General features: G+C 39.4%; 2 protein-coding genes across 2 annotated transcripts; one reads left to right on the top strand and one right to left on the bottom strand.

Annotated features, from left to right (window-relative positions):
• Positions 1–456: 456 nt before the first annotated feature.
• LOC122672050 (GDSL esterase/lipase At3g26430-like) lies at positions 457–6,703 on the top strand. Its single transcript, XM_043869559.1, has 5 exons — positions 457–733; positions 2,872–3,081; positions 3,343–3,512; positions 4,804–5,074; positions 6,398–6,703. The coding sequence occupies exons 1-5, from the start codon at positions 457–459 to the stop codon at positions 6,661–6,663; spliced, it is 1,194 nt and encodes a 397-aa protein (XP_043725494.1). The 3' UTR covers positions 6,664–6,703.
• A 4,096-nt stretch (positions 6,704–10,799) lies between these two features.
• Positions 10,800–18,485, bottom strand: LOC122672049. The gene is made up of 6 exons (XM_043869558.1): positions 18,156–18,485; positions 17,625–17,795; positions 16,289–16,459; positions 16,001–16,180; positions 14,065–14,842; positions 10,800–12,573 (listed from the first exon to the last, which is right to left on the bottom strand). Exons 1-6 carry the CDS (start codon positions 18,483–18,485, stop codon positions 11,576–11,578), a joined length of 2,628 nt encoding a protein of 875 aa, XP_043725493.1. The 3' UTR covers positions 10,800–11,575.
• Positions 18,486–18,513: the final 28 nt, after the last annotated feature.

The raw sequence follows: 18,513 nt of genomic DNA, 5'->3' as shown, positions 1-18,513 counted from the left end.
TCTCAGAGTCAAGCACATTTTAATTTTGTTTCCAACGGATTGTAGAGGTCCTTCTTTTATCATAGTAACGCAATCACGTGAATCGTAGCAGTCCCTCTTTTATCTTATGATATGAGAGTCCCATTAATCTATAATTCAATGGCCTTGCACGTACATCTCAGAGCCAATTACATTTTAATTTTGTTTCCATAAAAACCCTTCCTCCCTTTGTAAATGGCAAATTAAGACAGGTGATTGGCTCTCACATGTACGTTCACCTATTGATACGTGCAGAGGAACCGAACTCTTAGCTTTGTACCATTTAACCCTTTACCACTACCCACTTCTCAACCCTCTCTCCCTCTCTTGCTTTTTCTTGCTCTTCTTCTGTTGCTCCGCTTCTCTTCTGTTCTCTTCTCTTCTCTTCTCTTCTCTTCAAGTAGTTTCTTATTTCCTTGTTTTTGTATTTTGTTTCCAATGGATTGTTGTTGTTGTTATCTGTTGAAATTGGTTATTGTTGTAAGTGGTTTTCTTTCAGTGATCACATCCTTTCCAGAAACTACAAGTTTGGTGTTTGGGTTGACTACTCCCGAGCCATGCGAATTCCAGGGAATCTTCAACTTCGGTGACTCGAATTCCGATACTGGTGGTCACTCTGCGGCATTCGGACAAGCACCTCCACCCAACGGGGAGACCTATTTCCATGCCCCTGCTGGACGATTATCTGATGGCCGTCTTGTAATCGATTTCATGGGTATCTCTCTCTCTCTTCTTTTTTTTAAAGGACAAAGTTTTCCTCCACCCATAGAGGTCAGTTCAGCCACCATCCTCTGGTTCACAAACATCTCCCACAGTTCTTGTATGTTTCAAAAATGCCCTTCGGATACCCATTCCCGCCCCTCAGTGAATGGGTGGAGGAAAACTCGGTTCCTTTTTTATTATATATATGTTTTCTTATATTCTAGGGGAAATTAAAAGCTTGGCTGACTCCCTCACAAGGAGGGTACAATCGATAACATGTATGACTGTTTGGCTCGATTCCGATCCATGGATTCAGGAGATGTGTTAAGTATAAATAAATCCACCCCTTCCTCCTCACACAGTGGGGTTGGGATTCTTGCACCCCCCCCCCCTCCCCAAAAAAAAAATAAAAAAATGATTGGATTGCTCCTTAGAATTGGGTGCATTTTATTGTCACCAAAATGATGCTTAAGAAATTTACCATAGGAAAAATAGGTTCGAGTTTCCATCCACTCACGGTGAATGGGATTCCATTCACCAAGGGGAGGGCAGGAATGAATATCGGGCAGGTATTTTGAAATATACTAAAACCCTAGGATGGAGGGTGAACCATCCTTTGTGCGTAGAGGAAAACTTTGTTAAAAAAATATAGAAAAAATTTTTCTATGGGGGAATGTACAATCCACGTCCAAACACAAAGAGGGTGGGGGGCAAATTAACCACCCCCATGATCCCGATGCCTGGGCTTTCATTGGCCCCCGTGCGTAGTAGGAGCCAAGCTCTCTCTCAGATAACGCCGACCCAAAAAAGTTGTAATCTTATTCTCAAAGGTAATTATTGTAGGAATAAAAGAGAACGACAAAAGTTCTTATGCACGGGCACACACCATGTCTTTGGATGGGAATAATGGGGTCGAAATGACCAAAACCCTCCCCCTATTTCCATTACCTTTACATGAAAACCTCCCAGAAAAAGAATTTTCAAAATAATTTGAGAGTTGAAGAACTCATTAAAAATTCTATTTTGTGAAACTCATACTATATTTTTTTTAGAGCATATGGATTCTAAAACAATCTTTTTCCTTTTGTGATGTTATAAATAGTAGATTTACCTCTTTATTCACCAAGCTTGCCACAAATGCAAGCACAATGGAAAAGGGTACTTTTGTATATGGGGATATAAATAATATTTTAGTTTTAATTTAGTACTCTTTATTTTTCATAAAAAAAAAATTTGAAAGTGATTTGTCATCTCGTCCTTAATATTTGTGGGAAAATAAAAAGATTTACTTTCACTAGAAAAAGGGGGAAAAAAAAAAAAAGTGTTCTACTAGAAGGGTGAAAATAGGTTTATTCCTAATTGAGCTCAGATTGTTAACCCATGAGTCGAATTTGGTTTCGATTTCTACCCCTTCATACCTTAAAGCAAATTGAAACCGAACTGATTAACATTCTTAATTACCCCGTGGATGGTGTGAGAGATCCATCTCCAAGGAGCCCAGTTGCCAGGAGGCATCTAGTGGTCGAGCTATGCTGCACACATCTTGACGCACGCCTAGGGATGTGTGCGGCACAGCCCAACTGTTGGCAGCATCCTGAGCGTGCTGGGCTCCCTGGACACAAGCTAAATTCTGGTGTGAGATAGGGTGGGGTGGGTACTCAGAGGAGAGGAGCCCAACTTGCATTTTGTGTCCTCTTTCCTTTTCACCTAGAAAAGAAAATTGTTTTTCCCTACTCCTCTAAAACAAATTTATCATCAATTTAATTATATAAATTTAACTTTTTACATTTTTGCGCAAAGTGGTTGCCTCCAAAACTCAAACATTGCTTTAAGCCATGGCCCGTAATAATGAACTAATCGAAGCAGTGTTTGGTATGCATTCTTGGAATGCATTTTAAGTCGATTTCGCACTCTTACATGATAAAATTAGTTTGTTTTTATCGACCAAGAATACGAAATTGACATAGAAATATAGAATGCATTCCAAGAATGCGTACCAAACACAACTTAAAAATCAATAGAATCAAGGCACTTGTAATTAAGTTACTGATCATAACAAATGTTCATGACTTCCTTCCCCTCAATTGATGATCTCTCTGTCTCTCCCCTAAATTTTTTTTCCCCCTCTTGTTATCTCCTTCATTTTGGCAGCGGAGAGCTTAGGATTTCCTTATCTCAATGCTTACCTCGATTCAGTCGGGTCCAATTTCACTCATGGAGCTAATTTTGCAACTGCTTCATCAACAATTAAACCACAAAATAAACCTCTCCCACAGGGTGGGTTTAGTCCTTTCTCCCTTGACGTCCAATTCAACCAGTTCAACAATTTTCATCGTAGATCTCAAGCGGCTCGTAGACAAGGTAATTATTCTACTTGTTCCATAATTGAGAACTCTTGGAAATGTGCTAAATCGGGTACATATTTGTTTAAGATGTTGAGAGTTATAGAGGTATAGTTTCACATTAATTAGTTCGTGTCTTTGCTTCCTTCATGTGATGTTACATGTGAAAAGAGTGTTAAGATGTGGAGAGTTATAAATGTATAGTATCACATTAGCTAGTTCAGGTCCTTGGTGCTTTCATAGAGTTGAAGAGTTCTCTTTTTTGGGTCCTTTGGTGTAGGAGTTGTTTGGCAGGAATTGATGCCCAAGAACGAGAGTTTTTCTCGTGCCTTGTACACAGTTGATATCGGTCAGAATGATCTATTGGCCGGCTACTTCCTTAACATGTCAACCGACCAAGTCAGAGCATACATCCCTGATTTATTGGGTCAGTTTACTACTAGTATAAAGGTGAGTGGGTTTATTTTAGAACTCTCTGAAATCATTGACTGATTAACTTAAAGGAAAAAAAACTTTGTCCAGGAGTGTGGCCTACGCTAGCACTCCCATGACTCTACCTCTCTCCTCCCCATATGAAAAGACACCTCTGCTCCCTTGTTTTGAGAGGGAAAGATAGACACATGGGAGTGTTGCCGTAGGCCACACTCCAAGATAGAAAACTACTTCCCGTTAACATATATATGCTTGGTGGACTGTGTTGTATTCAATTTAGTTATTTATATTATGGGTTTAAAACACATTCTGTTGGAATCGACATCCTCTACTTCTGTCTGCCCGTACTTTCGTGTGCACCCTACACACAACGAGACACGCAAAGACTGCCTTACCCCCACTCGGGCAAGGAGTTCGGGCAAGGGTAAGTTAGTCTTTGCACGTCCCGTTGTGTGTAGGGTGCACACGGAAGTACAGGCAAGCGGAAGTAGAGGATCCGGACTCCATTCTGTTGTGGCAAAGTCCGAGTTGTCGTCCACCTGGCTGAGCTGATCTGCACAGGTAAACAACACAAGGCAAAAGACCGCCGGTCTAAGCCGGTTAGTACACTCCGATGCATAAGTCAGACCTCTGCAACAGATAAATTCTCAAATCCAAAGAGTTTGAAAGTGAGAGAGTCCCCCATACCTGGGATAGGTGCTACTATTTTTAAATTGCTAGATCAGTATGAGAATCATTCGTTTGTGTACAGTAATTCGAGTCTTGCATAATCCTAGGTGCCATTCTTGGGTTCCGACATCTGTTGGGTTGGGAGTCATGGAGAAAGCATGACCTTGACCAAGTTAGCTGTTTGGTTTGGTTAGTTAAGCGTGCTGGGTTAGGCGTCAGAGTCTTAAATCTATTCTGAGTGGACTCGGCCGATCCGAGTGGGCTCAACGACTAGTTTGTTACTTCGTGTCCGCCTGCTCATCACCAGGTCAGTGGGTCTGCCTTGTTCGCGCTAACTGGTCCTCTACACCTTCTCATGATTTGACCCGGGTTCACTATTTGGTTCGGCTATAGGCTGGCCCTCAACGTGTCATCTATTGGTTGGCTAATCCTAATTAATGGTTCATCACATTCTAAAGCAAGAAAAGAAAGAAGAACTGAACTGCAAAATTGTGTTCTAAACCCAGAATCTATTCCAAGAATACATACCAAACCCAACTTAAGTATTCTTTCTTTTGGATTTTTGTTTCATATGTAATGTGGGTGAGGAGAAATTTGAAAAATTTTGAAGGTTAATTTGACAAGGACTGTGTGAAAGCAGAATATATATTGGCAAGGAGGGAGGTGGTTCTGGATACACAACACAGGCCCTGTGGGCTGCCTTCCCTCCGTTTTGGATCGATTGCCCATCACAGCAGCACAAGTGGACAAAGCTGGGTGTGCCAGTCCCTTCAATGAGGTGGCTCAGTTCTTCAACATCAGATTGAAAGAGGCTCTGGCTCAACTAAGGAAAGATCTCCCCTTGGCTTCCATTACCTCTGTAGACGTTTATTCCGTCAAGTACTCCCTCATCAGCAAGGCCTCCAAGCTTGGTAACTAAAGTCTTCTGTGAAATCTTTTGCTTGCTATTATTTCATATGGGCAGGGGTGTCATATTGTCATTCGGTCCATTTCGGGCGGTTTCGACTCGGTTTTTCTCATGCATTAGCCCAAATTGAAGATGAACCATTAGTGTGAGATTCTATTTCGGTTGGTCTGGTTTTATGTATCTATCGAGTTGGCTTAGCAGGTTTTTATCGGTTATTTTTCCCAGTTTTATATATATATAAAATAATAGGACAAACTAATTTTTCTCGGCTTTTCCAAGTTGTTTTAATCATTTCATTCGGTTTTGGTCGTTTAATGGTCAGCCCAATCAGTCAAGTTTTTATCGGGTTTTTTGTATCTACTACGTGGCAAGTTGGATGGTATTGAATTTTGTGGACGGATAGATCTAACGTACCTTATTCACATGTGAAATTTCATCCTGAATGAAGTTGACCATGTGGCAAATTAAAAGATTGTAAATTTAAGATTATTAGCGTGCATCAACACATACGGAAAGGTATGATAATACATGGAGAAGATATATGATGAATTGAACCTAATATTTGATACATGATTGATATAGAGCATTTCCTAGATATCCAAATGGCACCAAAAAATGTGTTAGAAAGATTTTTCCTATATCCGTTTGGAGTTGTATTTCCTTTCATTGTTGTAACAATTTTCCCCCCATTTCCACCATGATTTGTATTAGGGTTGCAAATGGGTATGGTTGGCCAAGTTTTTTCAAACCCCACGTCAACCTTGGGTACCCTTACCATATCCCAGGCCTGGCCCGACTCTGAAAACCCAAGGTTGGCCGGCTTAGGCCAAGCCAACATGCAGAGCCTTGGCTGCCCTTATTGTGTGTATGTATCAATTTTAAAAGGGAGAATGTTCTCTATGCCACAGCGCAGGCTGTGCCCAGGCACATGGGACTGCCACTCAGGGGGGCAGGGTGGTCATTGCACCCAGCCCCATGTGCCTGGGCGCAGCTTGCGCTGCGATACAAAGTACTGCGCCCCATTTCAAAAATATAAGTTAATATTTAATCAAGGCTCTCATCCTAAGTTCCTAAGATGCAAATGTATATTTTATAAACAATAACCATGTCAGGCCTAGCTCATACTGAAGCCTCAGCCCAAGCCCAGCCCACCTGAGCTGGTCTGAAAATCTCAACCCTTGCCCAGCCCATAGGCTAAAACTGGCCCAAATTTTATTTTTTTTGGGTAGAATATAAGTGGGCTTACTTTACTACTGTTCCTGCTGTGGCTGGAGGTCTTATAAGTCGGTTTTTTTTATTTTTTTATTTTTTTATTTTTTAAATGCAGGATTTGAACTCCCTCTTGTAGCTTGCTGTGGGTATGGTGGGAAGCACAACTACAATAGGTACATGGGCTGTGGATCAAAGGTTACTATAAATGGAAAACAGATTCTAGTGGGGAAATCTTGCAAAGATCCATCGGTTAGGATCAATTGGGATGGAGTCCACTACACCGAGGCTGCAAACAAATGGATCTTTGACCAGATCGTTGATGGATCGTATTCTGACCCGCCCATGCCATTGAAAATGGCTTGTCATCGGGTTACCAACTGACTTGATTTCTCTGCTTCCAAAGCATATCTTTTTCTTCTTTGTTTTTTTTTTTAAAAAAAAAAATTAGAAGGATTGCTTAATAAAATGACATTGTATCAGCTCCAAGACTCCAAGCCCATTACATTCTTACAGACCTGGCCCAGCCCACCCAGGGCCTTGGATTGGGCCAACAAATCTTCAACTGTAGGCCCAAGACAAGTAGGGAAGTGTTTTAAAATTGAGTTCAAAGTGGTAATAAAGACAAGAAAACACCTAGATTCATTTATCCCCTCCCATGTTTATTTTGGGGGGGAAAAGAAGAACACGACGATGGAGTGCAGATTCCAATGTACATTCTCTCACATAAGGACCCATGCTGACTGACACTCTCTTTCCTGTTTTGAAATTTGTGGGTCTCGTATTGATGATACCATTCTCTATACTACCATTGGGATGACATGCGGATTCCTCAACACTCTGGTGTCATGGGGAATCCTCTTTCATATTTTTAGGCTGAAATTTGATGGATTAGATGGGCATGATATCACCTATCATATGATCGTTTGTGCCTTCAAATTGTATCATGAAGTTTTGTGGGATTTGACTCCTCTCCTTGGAGGACATTACCAAATGAGGCATCTGACGGTTGGGTTGTGCCGCACATATCCCGGCGTTTGCCTAGTCAACCATCAGGATGTGTGTAGTACAGCCTAGTCGTTGGAAGTCTCATTGGGCACTCATTGAGCAATGCCCTCCAAGGAGAGGAGCCCAATCACTGTTGTGACATCAACACTTTCCAAATTTATTAAAAAAAAAATTTGATAAAATTTTAAATCTACTGATGTTTATTATGATGATAGTGTTGTTATGGTGAGCTGGTCAGGTCCAACCAAACCTCAGTAGCCCCACTTTTCCCTACTGAACAATTGTTGTGTAGTGATCTAGAAATTTTATCTTAAAAAAATAATAGACTACAGTAACAAAGAAATTGGTTAATAATCTCTACAATAATTAGAATTGTTAACTATTTTTTATTACGTTCTTGAAAACTACCATTTCTAGATAGAACGATTCTAAAGAAGTATAACAAATTACTAGTGATTATTATTAAATTATTTGAAAGTTGTTTGGTCGTCTGGCTCTTATACCTAGACACATCAGCACTCGTAGTTACTACCTTGTCCCTCTAAAATAAAAAATTACATCCATGTTGATGTGTGCATGCTCTCATTTTCTCCCGCACTGGTTTAGGGGTTACACGATCAAACAACGATCCCTTGCCCCTCTTTTTTTTTCTCCAAATTACACCTCTTTTTTTTTTTGGTAATATTTTCCAAATTACCTTTAGTTGCATGAAATTAGTCACGAAAAAATAAATAAATAAATAAATAAAACTTACATTACAAAATCTTTGCATTCTTAATCATGTATTTAAAGATTTTGTTCACTATTTAAGGCACCAAGGCACCATGAGATGGTGCATCTGTCCATTGGGTAGATACTCAAGCGTGCTCACCCATTGGAGAATGTAGAAAACACCATCAAGTAGACAAGAGCCTCAAGCACTGATGCGTACACCTTTTTTTTTTTTTTTTTTTTTTTTCTTTATACTTATATGTAAAGTTAGATTGGAATCATTGGACTAAAAATGGCAAATAGGGAATAGAGAGCTCACCTACCCCCCCACCAAAATTTTGGTCTTACCCATAAATAGAATTGATGGAGTTGCACCAAGATGCAACTCTGTTGGACTAGTACTTGCTCAACCCAAAAAATTATTTCACATAACCTTATTTTCATGAAGTATAATTATTTGTTGTCATTATTAATATTTTTTGGATTGAGCCCACTCTCCTTTAATTCTTGTTTTCAAGTAAGAAACATTAGTACTAAAGAATAATAATCTTACTTATTATTACTGTGTCAGCAGGTGCTTCTTCACCTATGCAAGGATCTGACATGTGAATTGTGAAGGTTGATATGATGCCATTTAAATAACGGGGCTCTGTTCTCTGTGCCACAGCGCAGCTTGTGCCCAGGCATATGGGGGTGGGCAATAACCACCCGATCCCCCTGCACAGACTACCCATGTGTCTGGGCGTAGGCTACGCTGCGGCACAAAGAACACTCCCTTAAATAATATATTTCTTTTGTTTTCATTTTATTTTAGATATATTACGCCAGTTTATGTGAATGTACGCTGGTAGTTTGGGGTTGGGATTTTCGCCATTCATGGGGATAGGATGGTCATTTCACCTCCATTATCTGATCATGGCTTGCACCCCCAACCCACCCCCCAGCACCCACAGAGAACCTTTTCCCATTTTATTTTATTTTTAATCTTTTTAATTGTTAGATTATGTAACACTCCCTTAAATAATATACTTCTTTTGTCTTCATTTTATTTTAGATATATTACGCCAGTTTATGTGAATGTACGCTGGTAGTTTGGGGTTGGGATTTTCCCCATTCATGGGGATGGGATGGTCATTTCATCTCCATTATCTGATCATGACCTGCACCCCCAACCCACCCCCCAGCACCCACAGAGAACCTTTTCCCATTTTATTTTATTTTTAATCTTTTTAATTGTTAGATTAGGTAACTTGCAGACAGTTTCATAATCGGCAAATCATCTCATAGATTCTTTCCTTTGCATACCCTAAATTGCATCTACTTAGTTTTTTATCAACCAACTTAAACAAAGGCTCAGTTGGGTTGGAAGGGAAGAGAATTTTTTATTTTTGTAATCATTAACATGATTGCGTATTTTCCTATATTTAGTCAGGGGCGTTGTCTTTGTGCCCCAGGCACATGGGGGTGGGCACCGATACCGACATTGTGTCAATACCATATCGGTAACATGGTACGGACAGGGGGTAAAATGGTCTAACTCATTTTTTTAAGGAAATCAAAGGGTTATTTTGTCCGATACAATCGATCCAGGCCAATACCGTATCGGTATCGTATCAGTTTTTCGTGTTGCAGATAATCGTTCCGATACCGTGCACTAAAAACCATGGTTTTGGATGCAAAGTAGAGTAATTGTATTTTTCAAATGTATTTTTTTTTTTTTAAATCTTTTCAAATCTAGAGGGGATTTGGATGCAAAGTTAAATAAAATTAATAATCAAATTTGAAATGATTTATAAGCTAGAGAAGAATGAAGTAAAAAAAAAAAAAAAAAAACTGGGTCAATTGAGCTCTTAGCCCCAAACTGCACCACACCGCACTTTTAAGGAATTGAAGAGGATTTTAATCCATATGGTCATGGGAGTGTTTTCAATTCTGTCCAGTACAATTCGCACAGTTCCTCTCATAGAGGGGTGGAAATGATCACCTTATCTCTTGCCTGAACACACTACCCGAGTGGGGTCCACCCCCTCTTATTAGAGGCACTAGGGAACTGTACCAGGCAGCGAACCTAAGAGGATAATTTTCCGTGTTTTCATGTTCTGTTTAACATTCATTGTTTTATTTCTGTAGAAGTGTGAGGGTACAACTATTGTAAATTTGGCTCACCATCTGACTAGCCGAGCTAAGTAGGAGAAGCTGAGGCTGTTTGTTTGTCTCTTTCTTAACTCATTCCTAAATTGTTATGTATCGGAGTTGTTCGGCTAAATTTGAGTAAAATGTGGAAGCACTTTTAGTTTTAGAATTTAGGTTGGCTGGTGTTGGAGGAGTGGAGCTCGACCACACCACTAGTAGTGTAGCTCCGTGGAGTGAATGAACATATACATATATATCCACTTTGCCTGAATTCATGTGTAGTGCTTTCTGCACTCTGGTTCTCACTCTAAATATTAGTCCATAATACTGTATCCAATACAAGCCCAAGTCTTATTTTACTCTGTATTTTTTTAAAGAATCCATGAACCATTGACATCATAGATGTTTAGAAACCCATCTTCTACCCACCAATCTACCAACCTCCCCCAACCCCCAATTTGTCCAAATGGGAAAAATATCCTCAAAAAAATATAATATATAAGGTTGGTGGTTTAGTAAGCAGAGATTTTAGGTTCACAGTTGAGGTTAGTTTGACTTAATTGCTAATGCACCAGATTAGTAAATTTTTTTAACAAGGCCAAGCAGATGAGTTAATTACTTAATAATGTAATATGTATTTGATTGATAGGGATTATTACATATCAATGTGAGAATAAAAGTTAAAACCATAACAAAATCTTGTAAAGATTTTCAGCTTCATTGAATTTACAACCATAAAACAAGGAAAGAAAGAATAAAAGGAACCAAAGAACAAAAACTCCATGTCCCTGTGCACATGCATTTGCACATTCACAAACCTTTTACAAATCAGTTCTCCCTATCCCATCAACATCCACAGCCCCACCATTACACACAAACACACACATCAAAGCCCTTCTCTCATGTGCTTGATTCAATCGCCTATGCCCAATTCTTAACCTTTTTCCTTTAAATAAATACATATGCTGGAAGTTCTCTCTTATCAAGATGTGAGAAGATACCAGCCAAGGAGAGGGTTGTGGAATTGAGTTCAAAGAATTATAATAAGAGAGAGAGGCTGAGATGCCTCTAGATTGGGAATTATTGGGCATGTTTGTGATCCAATCTGTCCTGGCCACTCATATACATCTAATCACTACCAGCTGTAACAAAATTCCAACCCCACCATTGGGGGGCCACCACCGTCCCATGTGATGGCCACCTTAGCATTCTCTCTCTCTCTCTCTCTCTCTCTCTGTGGATGGATGGATTGTGTTCAAACTTGAAACTGAGCCTGAGAGCCAATCTACAGAGTTCAGAACCAACATCCACCATGGCCATGAAGATATAGCCAAGACCCACTTGCCTCTTCAGCTCTGTTACCTTTTACTAAAGCTGGAGATGTTCAAGATGATGATGGTAGGGAAAATGATATGATTTCACCCTTGTCTGAATAACTCAAAACTCATTCCACCTTCCAAGCATAGAGAAATAAGCAGAAACCAGATGACCCACTTGCATTATATCCCTCTACTGAACTAGAACTCGCCGTCTGAGATGACAATGGAGTAGATGTCAATGACGACAACGGCGGCGACAATGAGATCGACGTCGATGATGGCGATGTAGATAATGATACTGGCCTGAATATGAACAATGCATGCCGTAGACCAGGACTAAACAACCAATCATGGACATCCCAATACACTTCCACTCTAAATTTACTCATAGATATGCATTCGTTACCTCTGAATTTCCATTGGAGGTGCTTCACATGAATGGCCAAGTGACCATCTATCTTTATCTCCATTTCTGGATCAAGCCCACCATTACCAGAACTGTTGTTGCTGCTACTGTTACTGCTACCATGGTGATAGAGGTTGTTGCATTCTATTGAAATTTCATGAAACCTGCCTTTCTCATGGAACTTGACTCTTGTGGAGAACTTTTTCTTGGCAAAAATATGTTCTTTCTTTGAAACCAGAATGGGCTCCATTAGAGCTGGACGAGACCCTGTCTTTCTGTAAGCATCCTTCTTCAGGTCACCAAGCAATAACACAACTTCTTCTTCACATACCACAGCGACGTAGTAATCCGATTGAGGCTCTGTCTCTCCGTTAAATTTGGCCGTCTTTAGATCCCAGAAGACATCGACAGGCTTGCCTTCCACCATGAAGCGTTTGGAACCTTGCTTCCTCCAGAAATACCAGGGCTTCAGCTCAACCTTGCAGCTGTAGTGGCTCTCTCCCTCTGGCCCTTCCACCGAGACGGAGAGCCCGTGAAGCAGTAGATTTTTGCACCAAGTGATGGTGATCAGATGGCACTGACCAGCAATCTTTGTCCGGTAGACTGACACGAACACACTCTGGCCTGACCTGGTCACGGCTGCCGGATCATCAGTTGGCTTCTCTCCAGATGAAAAGCAAGCAGGAATCCCAATTGGGTCTTGCATTTTTCCAATTACTTGTAATCAATAAATCAAAGAGGTAGCTCTAACAACAGAGAGCAATGGTGGGTTTTCTGGCCCAATTTGAATCAGAAAGAAAAAAAAAGAAAAACCCCGCCTGAGAAAAAGGAATTAATGGCACTGATAATCTTTAATGGAGAAACTGAGAGATTTCTCAGTCCACCGCAAGATCTACTCCTAGATGCTAGCAGAGGTGTTCTTGGCAGCATTTTTATCCTCCAAAACAGAAATGAAAATGGATATATACCCAATTTCCAAACTGGCAATTAGAAGGTAAGGGTAAAGATTGAGAATATGGGAAGAACACAAAACCCTTTTTTTAATGTTTATATATATTGAATAATCTGAACGCCTTTTAGGCTTCTAAAACTGAGAGGTTTATTAATTAATTATTTCTTTTCCTTCATTTCTTTTTAACAAAACCGCTTTTCGAATCCAAGGTGGTTTAACTTCTGTTTTGTTTCCACCTTTATTAAAAGACCTTTTCCAAAAGGAAGAGAAGCCCTTTTCACCAGATTTGGAGTTTAGGTTTCTACGTACAGAGAAAGTTCTTGGGAGGACCATATCATATATACTGGAGTGGGGTAAAAGGGTTCCAGTCAAATTAGAAAGTTTGGATTTCCGATGTGGGGTTTGAACTTTAAAGTTCCCCTTCGACTTTTTAACTTTCTATAGAGATGTTCAAAAGAAAAGAAGAGATGAGGCCATGAGGGAGGGAGGAATCTAGGGATGACAGTTACAGAAAAAAAGACTCTGGCAGTTGCAGATCTGGTGGAACTCATGTGTCTTATTCTTCCTTTTGCATTTGAGTTAGGGAAGTATTTCAGAAATAAGAAGCCCTTTAACAGAAATAAGAAGCCCTTTAACAACCTGCAGTTTAAGCTTATGAAAATCTACAGTTGCACTTCAAAAGACAAAATTTAATCAAAGAAACGGGAAGCAATGGAATATTTAATTTAATCATTTTTGTTCATAGAAGTTAGAGAAGAAGATGACTGTTGTTACCCAGGTATTTCATGTTGATACCTCAAATCAGGTTATCATAGGGTTTACATAGTAATGCTCAATAAGAAGCATTTCATTTCAATTAAAGAAAGATTCAGTTCTAATCCATTCAATAAAGGATGCACAAATCAAGTTCACATCTTAAATTAAGGAAAAACTGTGAAGAAGTAAAATCCCATCTTATATAGGTTGACAGGCATAGTCATACAGTTGAGTGTTTGTTGATGAAATTTTGTGAAGAAGTTGTTGAATGATGTAAGAATTAATTTGTTCGTTACAAAAACAACAGACCCCTGCAGCAGAGAGAGAGATTCTGGTATCTTTGTTATTGACAATTGCAGGTTCCATTAATTAATTATCATTTTACATTTACAGGTAATGCACAAACAGAAAGTAGAGAACAGAACTGCAAAAATGTGATCATCTGCTCTGGCATTGGAATTTCTTTAGATTGATGATCATCACAGTGATATCATCCAAACTTCCTCTGTTCACAGCAAGATCCACAAGCTCCTTACAAGCTGCCATGAGCCCACTGGAAGTTGGTCTCTGCTGATAGTGGTTGTTCTCTTGATTTTGCAGACAAATCTTCATTTTCTGTTGCTTGATCAATGAAATCCTCTGTAACTGCGATGGACTCAGGTCTTCACCATTAGATTCATTTTCATCTTTCCTAAGATTACTTTTCTTATACCCACCATTTTCTTTACTTTGAGAGTGATTCTTCACTTTCTGTTGCTTGACCCGGGAAATCCTGTGTACCTTGGACGGAGGACACACATTGTCACAATCAGACTCCTCATCATCTTCCTTCCAAAGAACATTTTCTTTTCTTTGAGAGTGATTCTTCACTATCTGTTGCTTGACCCGGGAAATCCTGTGTACCTTGGACGGAGGACTCACATTGTCACAATCAGACTCCTCATCATCTTCCTTCCAAAGAACATTTTCTTTACTTTGAGAGTGATTCTTCACTTTCTGTTGCTTGACCCGGGAAATCCTGTGTACCTTGGACGGAGGACTCACATTGTCACAATCAGACTCCTCATCATCTTCCTTCCAAAGAACATTTTCTTTACTTTGAGAGTGATTCTTCACTTTCTGTTGCTTGACCCTGGAAATCCTGCGTACCTTGGACGGAGGACTCACATTGTCACAATCAGACTCCCCATCATCTTCCTTCCAAAGAACATTTGATCTCTGCTTGTTTGCAGCCAAACAGTTACGTGTTGCAATAGCAACAGCTTCCTGACTATCGACCTAAGGAAAGAGAGAGCAAAACAGCCTACTTAAAAATTCCCAGTCTAATAGATAGATACATCTTCAATCAATGACGATAAAATGTGTCCTCAACCGCAATTAATCAAAAGAATATTCAAATAAACAGTATTTTTTTTTTCCAGTATGAGTTACTTCTTTCTCTTCTTAGATAAGCAACAGGTCTCCCCCCCCCCCCCCCCCCAACAGGTGGGGGGTGGGGGCATTGCAGTGGGAAAGGAGAACAGCTCAAATCAAATCAACAACAAACCTCATCCCAAAAACTTAGAATCAGATTACATGGATTTTTTCTGTATTCAAGTCTAATGTATGCCATATCTGCTGATAAACACAGAGAAAATGAAAAACCAAGACAAATGATGAGACAAAAACATTATGGCTATAATACACGGTATCTTAACGGATTCATGGGAAAAAGAATGAGCGTATGTTCACTATTCAAGCTCAGCTATGGTTTTGGGAGAGGATCTTGGGACCAAGTCTTAATATGCCATTACACAACAAATTTTCAATCTGTCTAAACCAATTGCCCCATTGAACAAAAGCAAGTATATAATCTATAAATCATATGCTCATATCTACCACAATTATGTTCACCAAAAAGAACATCCAGACACCATAAATATAGCAGGATCAGCAAAAAGATACAGCGGTTCTATTAAATTCATCTGAGGTAGTTTATTTTACCTGGGAGAATTTTGGTCACAATCCCCAGCATGTGCACCATGTGACTTAAGTTCTTAATTGCACTGAAAATACGGCAATTTAGTTCAACTTGGTCCTACAAGAACTAGTTCTCAGACTCTACCAACTGGACGGTGCAATTTGTCACAATCCCACACCAACAATCTAGACACCGGCTTAGAAGAAATTGAACAAAATCTAACATTGCCACAAGCACTGGGGCCAGTACATTTATCCAATAGTGAATGCAGTAAACGGAGAAGCAGCAAGATTGCGATTTGGTAAAAAGTGAAGACAGAAGGTGTCAATCATAAAAAACAAGACACATGATATGTGCATTTGAAGAAGGATAAACTTTTCCACAATTGAGAAACACACGCAAGCAAATATTTTTCCAAGTCAGGACTTCTGCATATAAAGAGTGCTCCATGTTAAGACAAGTTCCTTCCTACTAACCTTTTCCCACAGTCCATCCGAGGCTAGGACAAGAAACTCCATGTCTGGAGTCAAATGCAGGATCTTTGTTTCAGGCTCGGCCATTACCCATTCCTTCAGATGAACATCTCCAATGCTTCTAGAAACAGAGAGTATTCCATGGACTCTCCAAGCTCCTCGGTGGATGTCTACATATCCTCCCTATATCACAGAATGAAAAGAAGTAGTCTAAGTCATTCCTGAGTATCCCATAATTAGTCATGGTATTGACGAGTTTCAGTATGCAAAAGCAAAAGCAGCAACAGATACCTTGTTTTCAACTCTTTTCCGCTCATCTTCCTGTTCAGCTCTATGGTCTTTAGTGAGGACTTCAGCCATGCCATCTCTACAGAGAACTGCCCTGCAATCTCCCAGGTTTGAAACAAGAATATCGCCCCCTTCAATTAGGGCAGTCACACAGCAGGTGCCGCTGCCTAAACCCTGTGGTTATTCCACAAGCTTAATTTAACATTCTACAGCATTAAACTAAGCTAAAAAATGAAGAGGAGACTAAGAAACATAACAAGAAAATGTTGGATATAAGCTCTCTCACTATGTTGCTCCACCCTTTTTTAATGTACTGTTTTCGTTTGTTTGTACAAGACATGGAACTGAAAGAGCATTCTACTAGATAATTGCTATAGTAAAGTCGATGGATTAGAAATCTCTGTAAGCTCAATGTATTTGCATTAAGGATTGTTAACACTATAAAATATTAGAGCATCAGACTTGGAAGCTTTTACAAACTGACCGCCTTTAAAACAGACCAATCTGAAAGGCAAATATATGTGAAACATATTACAATCATTGCAATCTGGTTAAGGGTCATCTAGTTAACATTTAACAACAGGACAAAGTTTGGAATTTGCATTCATAGAATGTTTGGAACTGTTAAGGGAAACATTTTGAGTCCACATAAACAACATAAGTCTATGTAAACCATCTCTGTCTTCAATCGTTCAACTAGTACAATTGTTACTCTATGTTCATACACGAGCTGGAAAATTAATTGAACAGCCCAGAGTTCACCACTGATGGATCAACCAATTGAAATGTGAATGATGGCAATTGGACATTGGCTTTTTTTACAGAAGATATGTGTTTTCATGGTGTGTACTCAGAATGTTACAGTCATCCTTTTAATCTAATATTTTGAAATTTTGGTTGGATTTACATTCTAATGATGAACATATAGTGTGTCAAGTTCATTTCAATGATACCTCAAAAAGAATTTAAACCCAAATGGCAACACTAAAAATAAGGTTTCAAGCCTTTGTAAATTAGATACCAAATTACAGTTTTTGACGAAAATGTTTTCAATGCACAATCCTTTTCATATTCAAAAAGCCATTTTTGAACAACAACCAGAAAACAAGTAGGTTGTAAGTACAAAAAAGGAAATATGGACAATACATTTTTTTTAAACCAAAAATTTATTTGCAGTGAACAGAAAAGTTTTCAAAAGGGAAATTAGCAATCACTATAATAACAAGAATTACTACTTCATTCCTTACAGTTCTATTTGGAGAACTAGCGGTCTCGCACTTATATCAAAAGAAAACGGACAACAAACACTGTAAATAAGGCAAGCAAAAGCATTAAGTACCTGTTTCACGAAGTCCTGGTCCGTCTTGAGATATGCAGCTTTTATTGCATCTTCCTTCTCCATATGACCTCCACACTTATCCAGCATTTCAAATATATTCCCGTGTAAATTCTCTGCAACAAATTCGACTGCCTTTGTACCTCCGTGTCCATCATAAACCCCAAAAAAGCCCTGCATTTCACGACAAGCAACATCTTTTATCCTATTTCAGTGCACATGACCAGTGGGATTTCTCATTGTATAAACCTAAACTTAACCGTTCTGTTCAGTGATCAGTATAATATATACAAATTCCTTATTGGCCATAAAAATAGTCTTTTCTGAACCATTGGCCGACCAAGAAAAGCTCAACCCTGTTTCTCAGAAGTTGAGAGATAAGAATTCAAAAAGTAGGTAAACATGCACTGGTAGAACAAAAATAAAACCAGAGTTTCTGATTTCTCCTCCGGGAGAAAGGGAAAAGGGGGAAAATGTTTTCTTTTAATCAGAGATGGGGGGTGCTAGAATAATAAAAATGAGAAGTCGTTTTACCTTCCTAGATTCCCCATTTAAGGAAGAAACAATCTTGTGAGTGTCTTCCATCACCTTTTTCTTCCCCTTCATGGAGAAAACCCCAACTTCTAACTCATCGAAGCAGAGTGGCTGATCTCCGACCGTTTTCTCATGGAATATGAACTTTTCTGTGTGTATTTCCTGCAAGACCCGTGGAATCTCAATCATGGGTGGTCTTTTTCTCTTTAGGGAGAGACACAAGGACGTTGTTGACGAAGTAACAGTGGTACCAAAAGACGAAGAATAAGAAGAAGAAGAAGATCGTATATCGGTGTTCTTGATGTCTGTAGCTACTGAAATGCTTGGCATTTTGATGGCAATTTCAGAAGACGACACA

This window comes from Telopea speciosissima, chromosome 8 (genome assembly GCF_018873765.1).
Source record: "Telopea speciosissima isolate NSW1024214 ecotype Mountain lineage chromosome 8, Tspe_v1, whole genome shotgun sequence".
Taxonomy (NCBI): Eukaryota; Viridiplantae; Streptophyta; class Magnoliopsida; order Proteales; family Proteaceae; genus Telopea; species Telopea speciosissima.
Note: the sequence above shows the minus strand (reverse complement) of the source record. Positions and strands in the feature narration are given on the sequence as shown.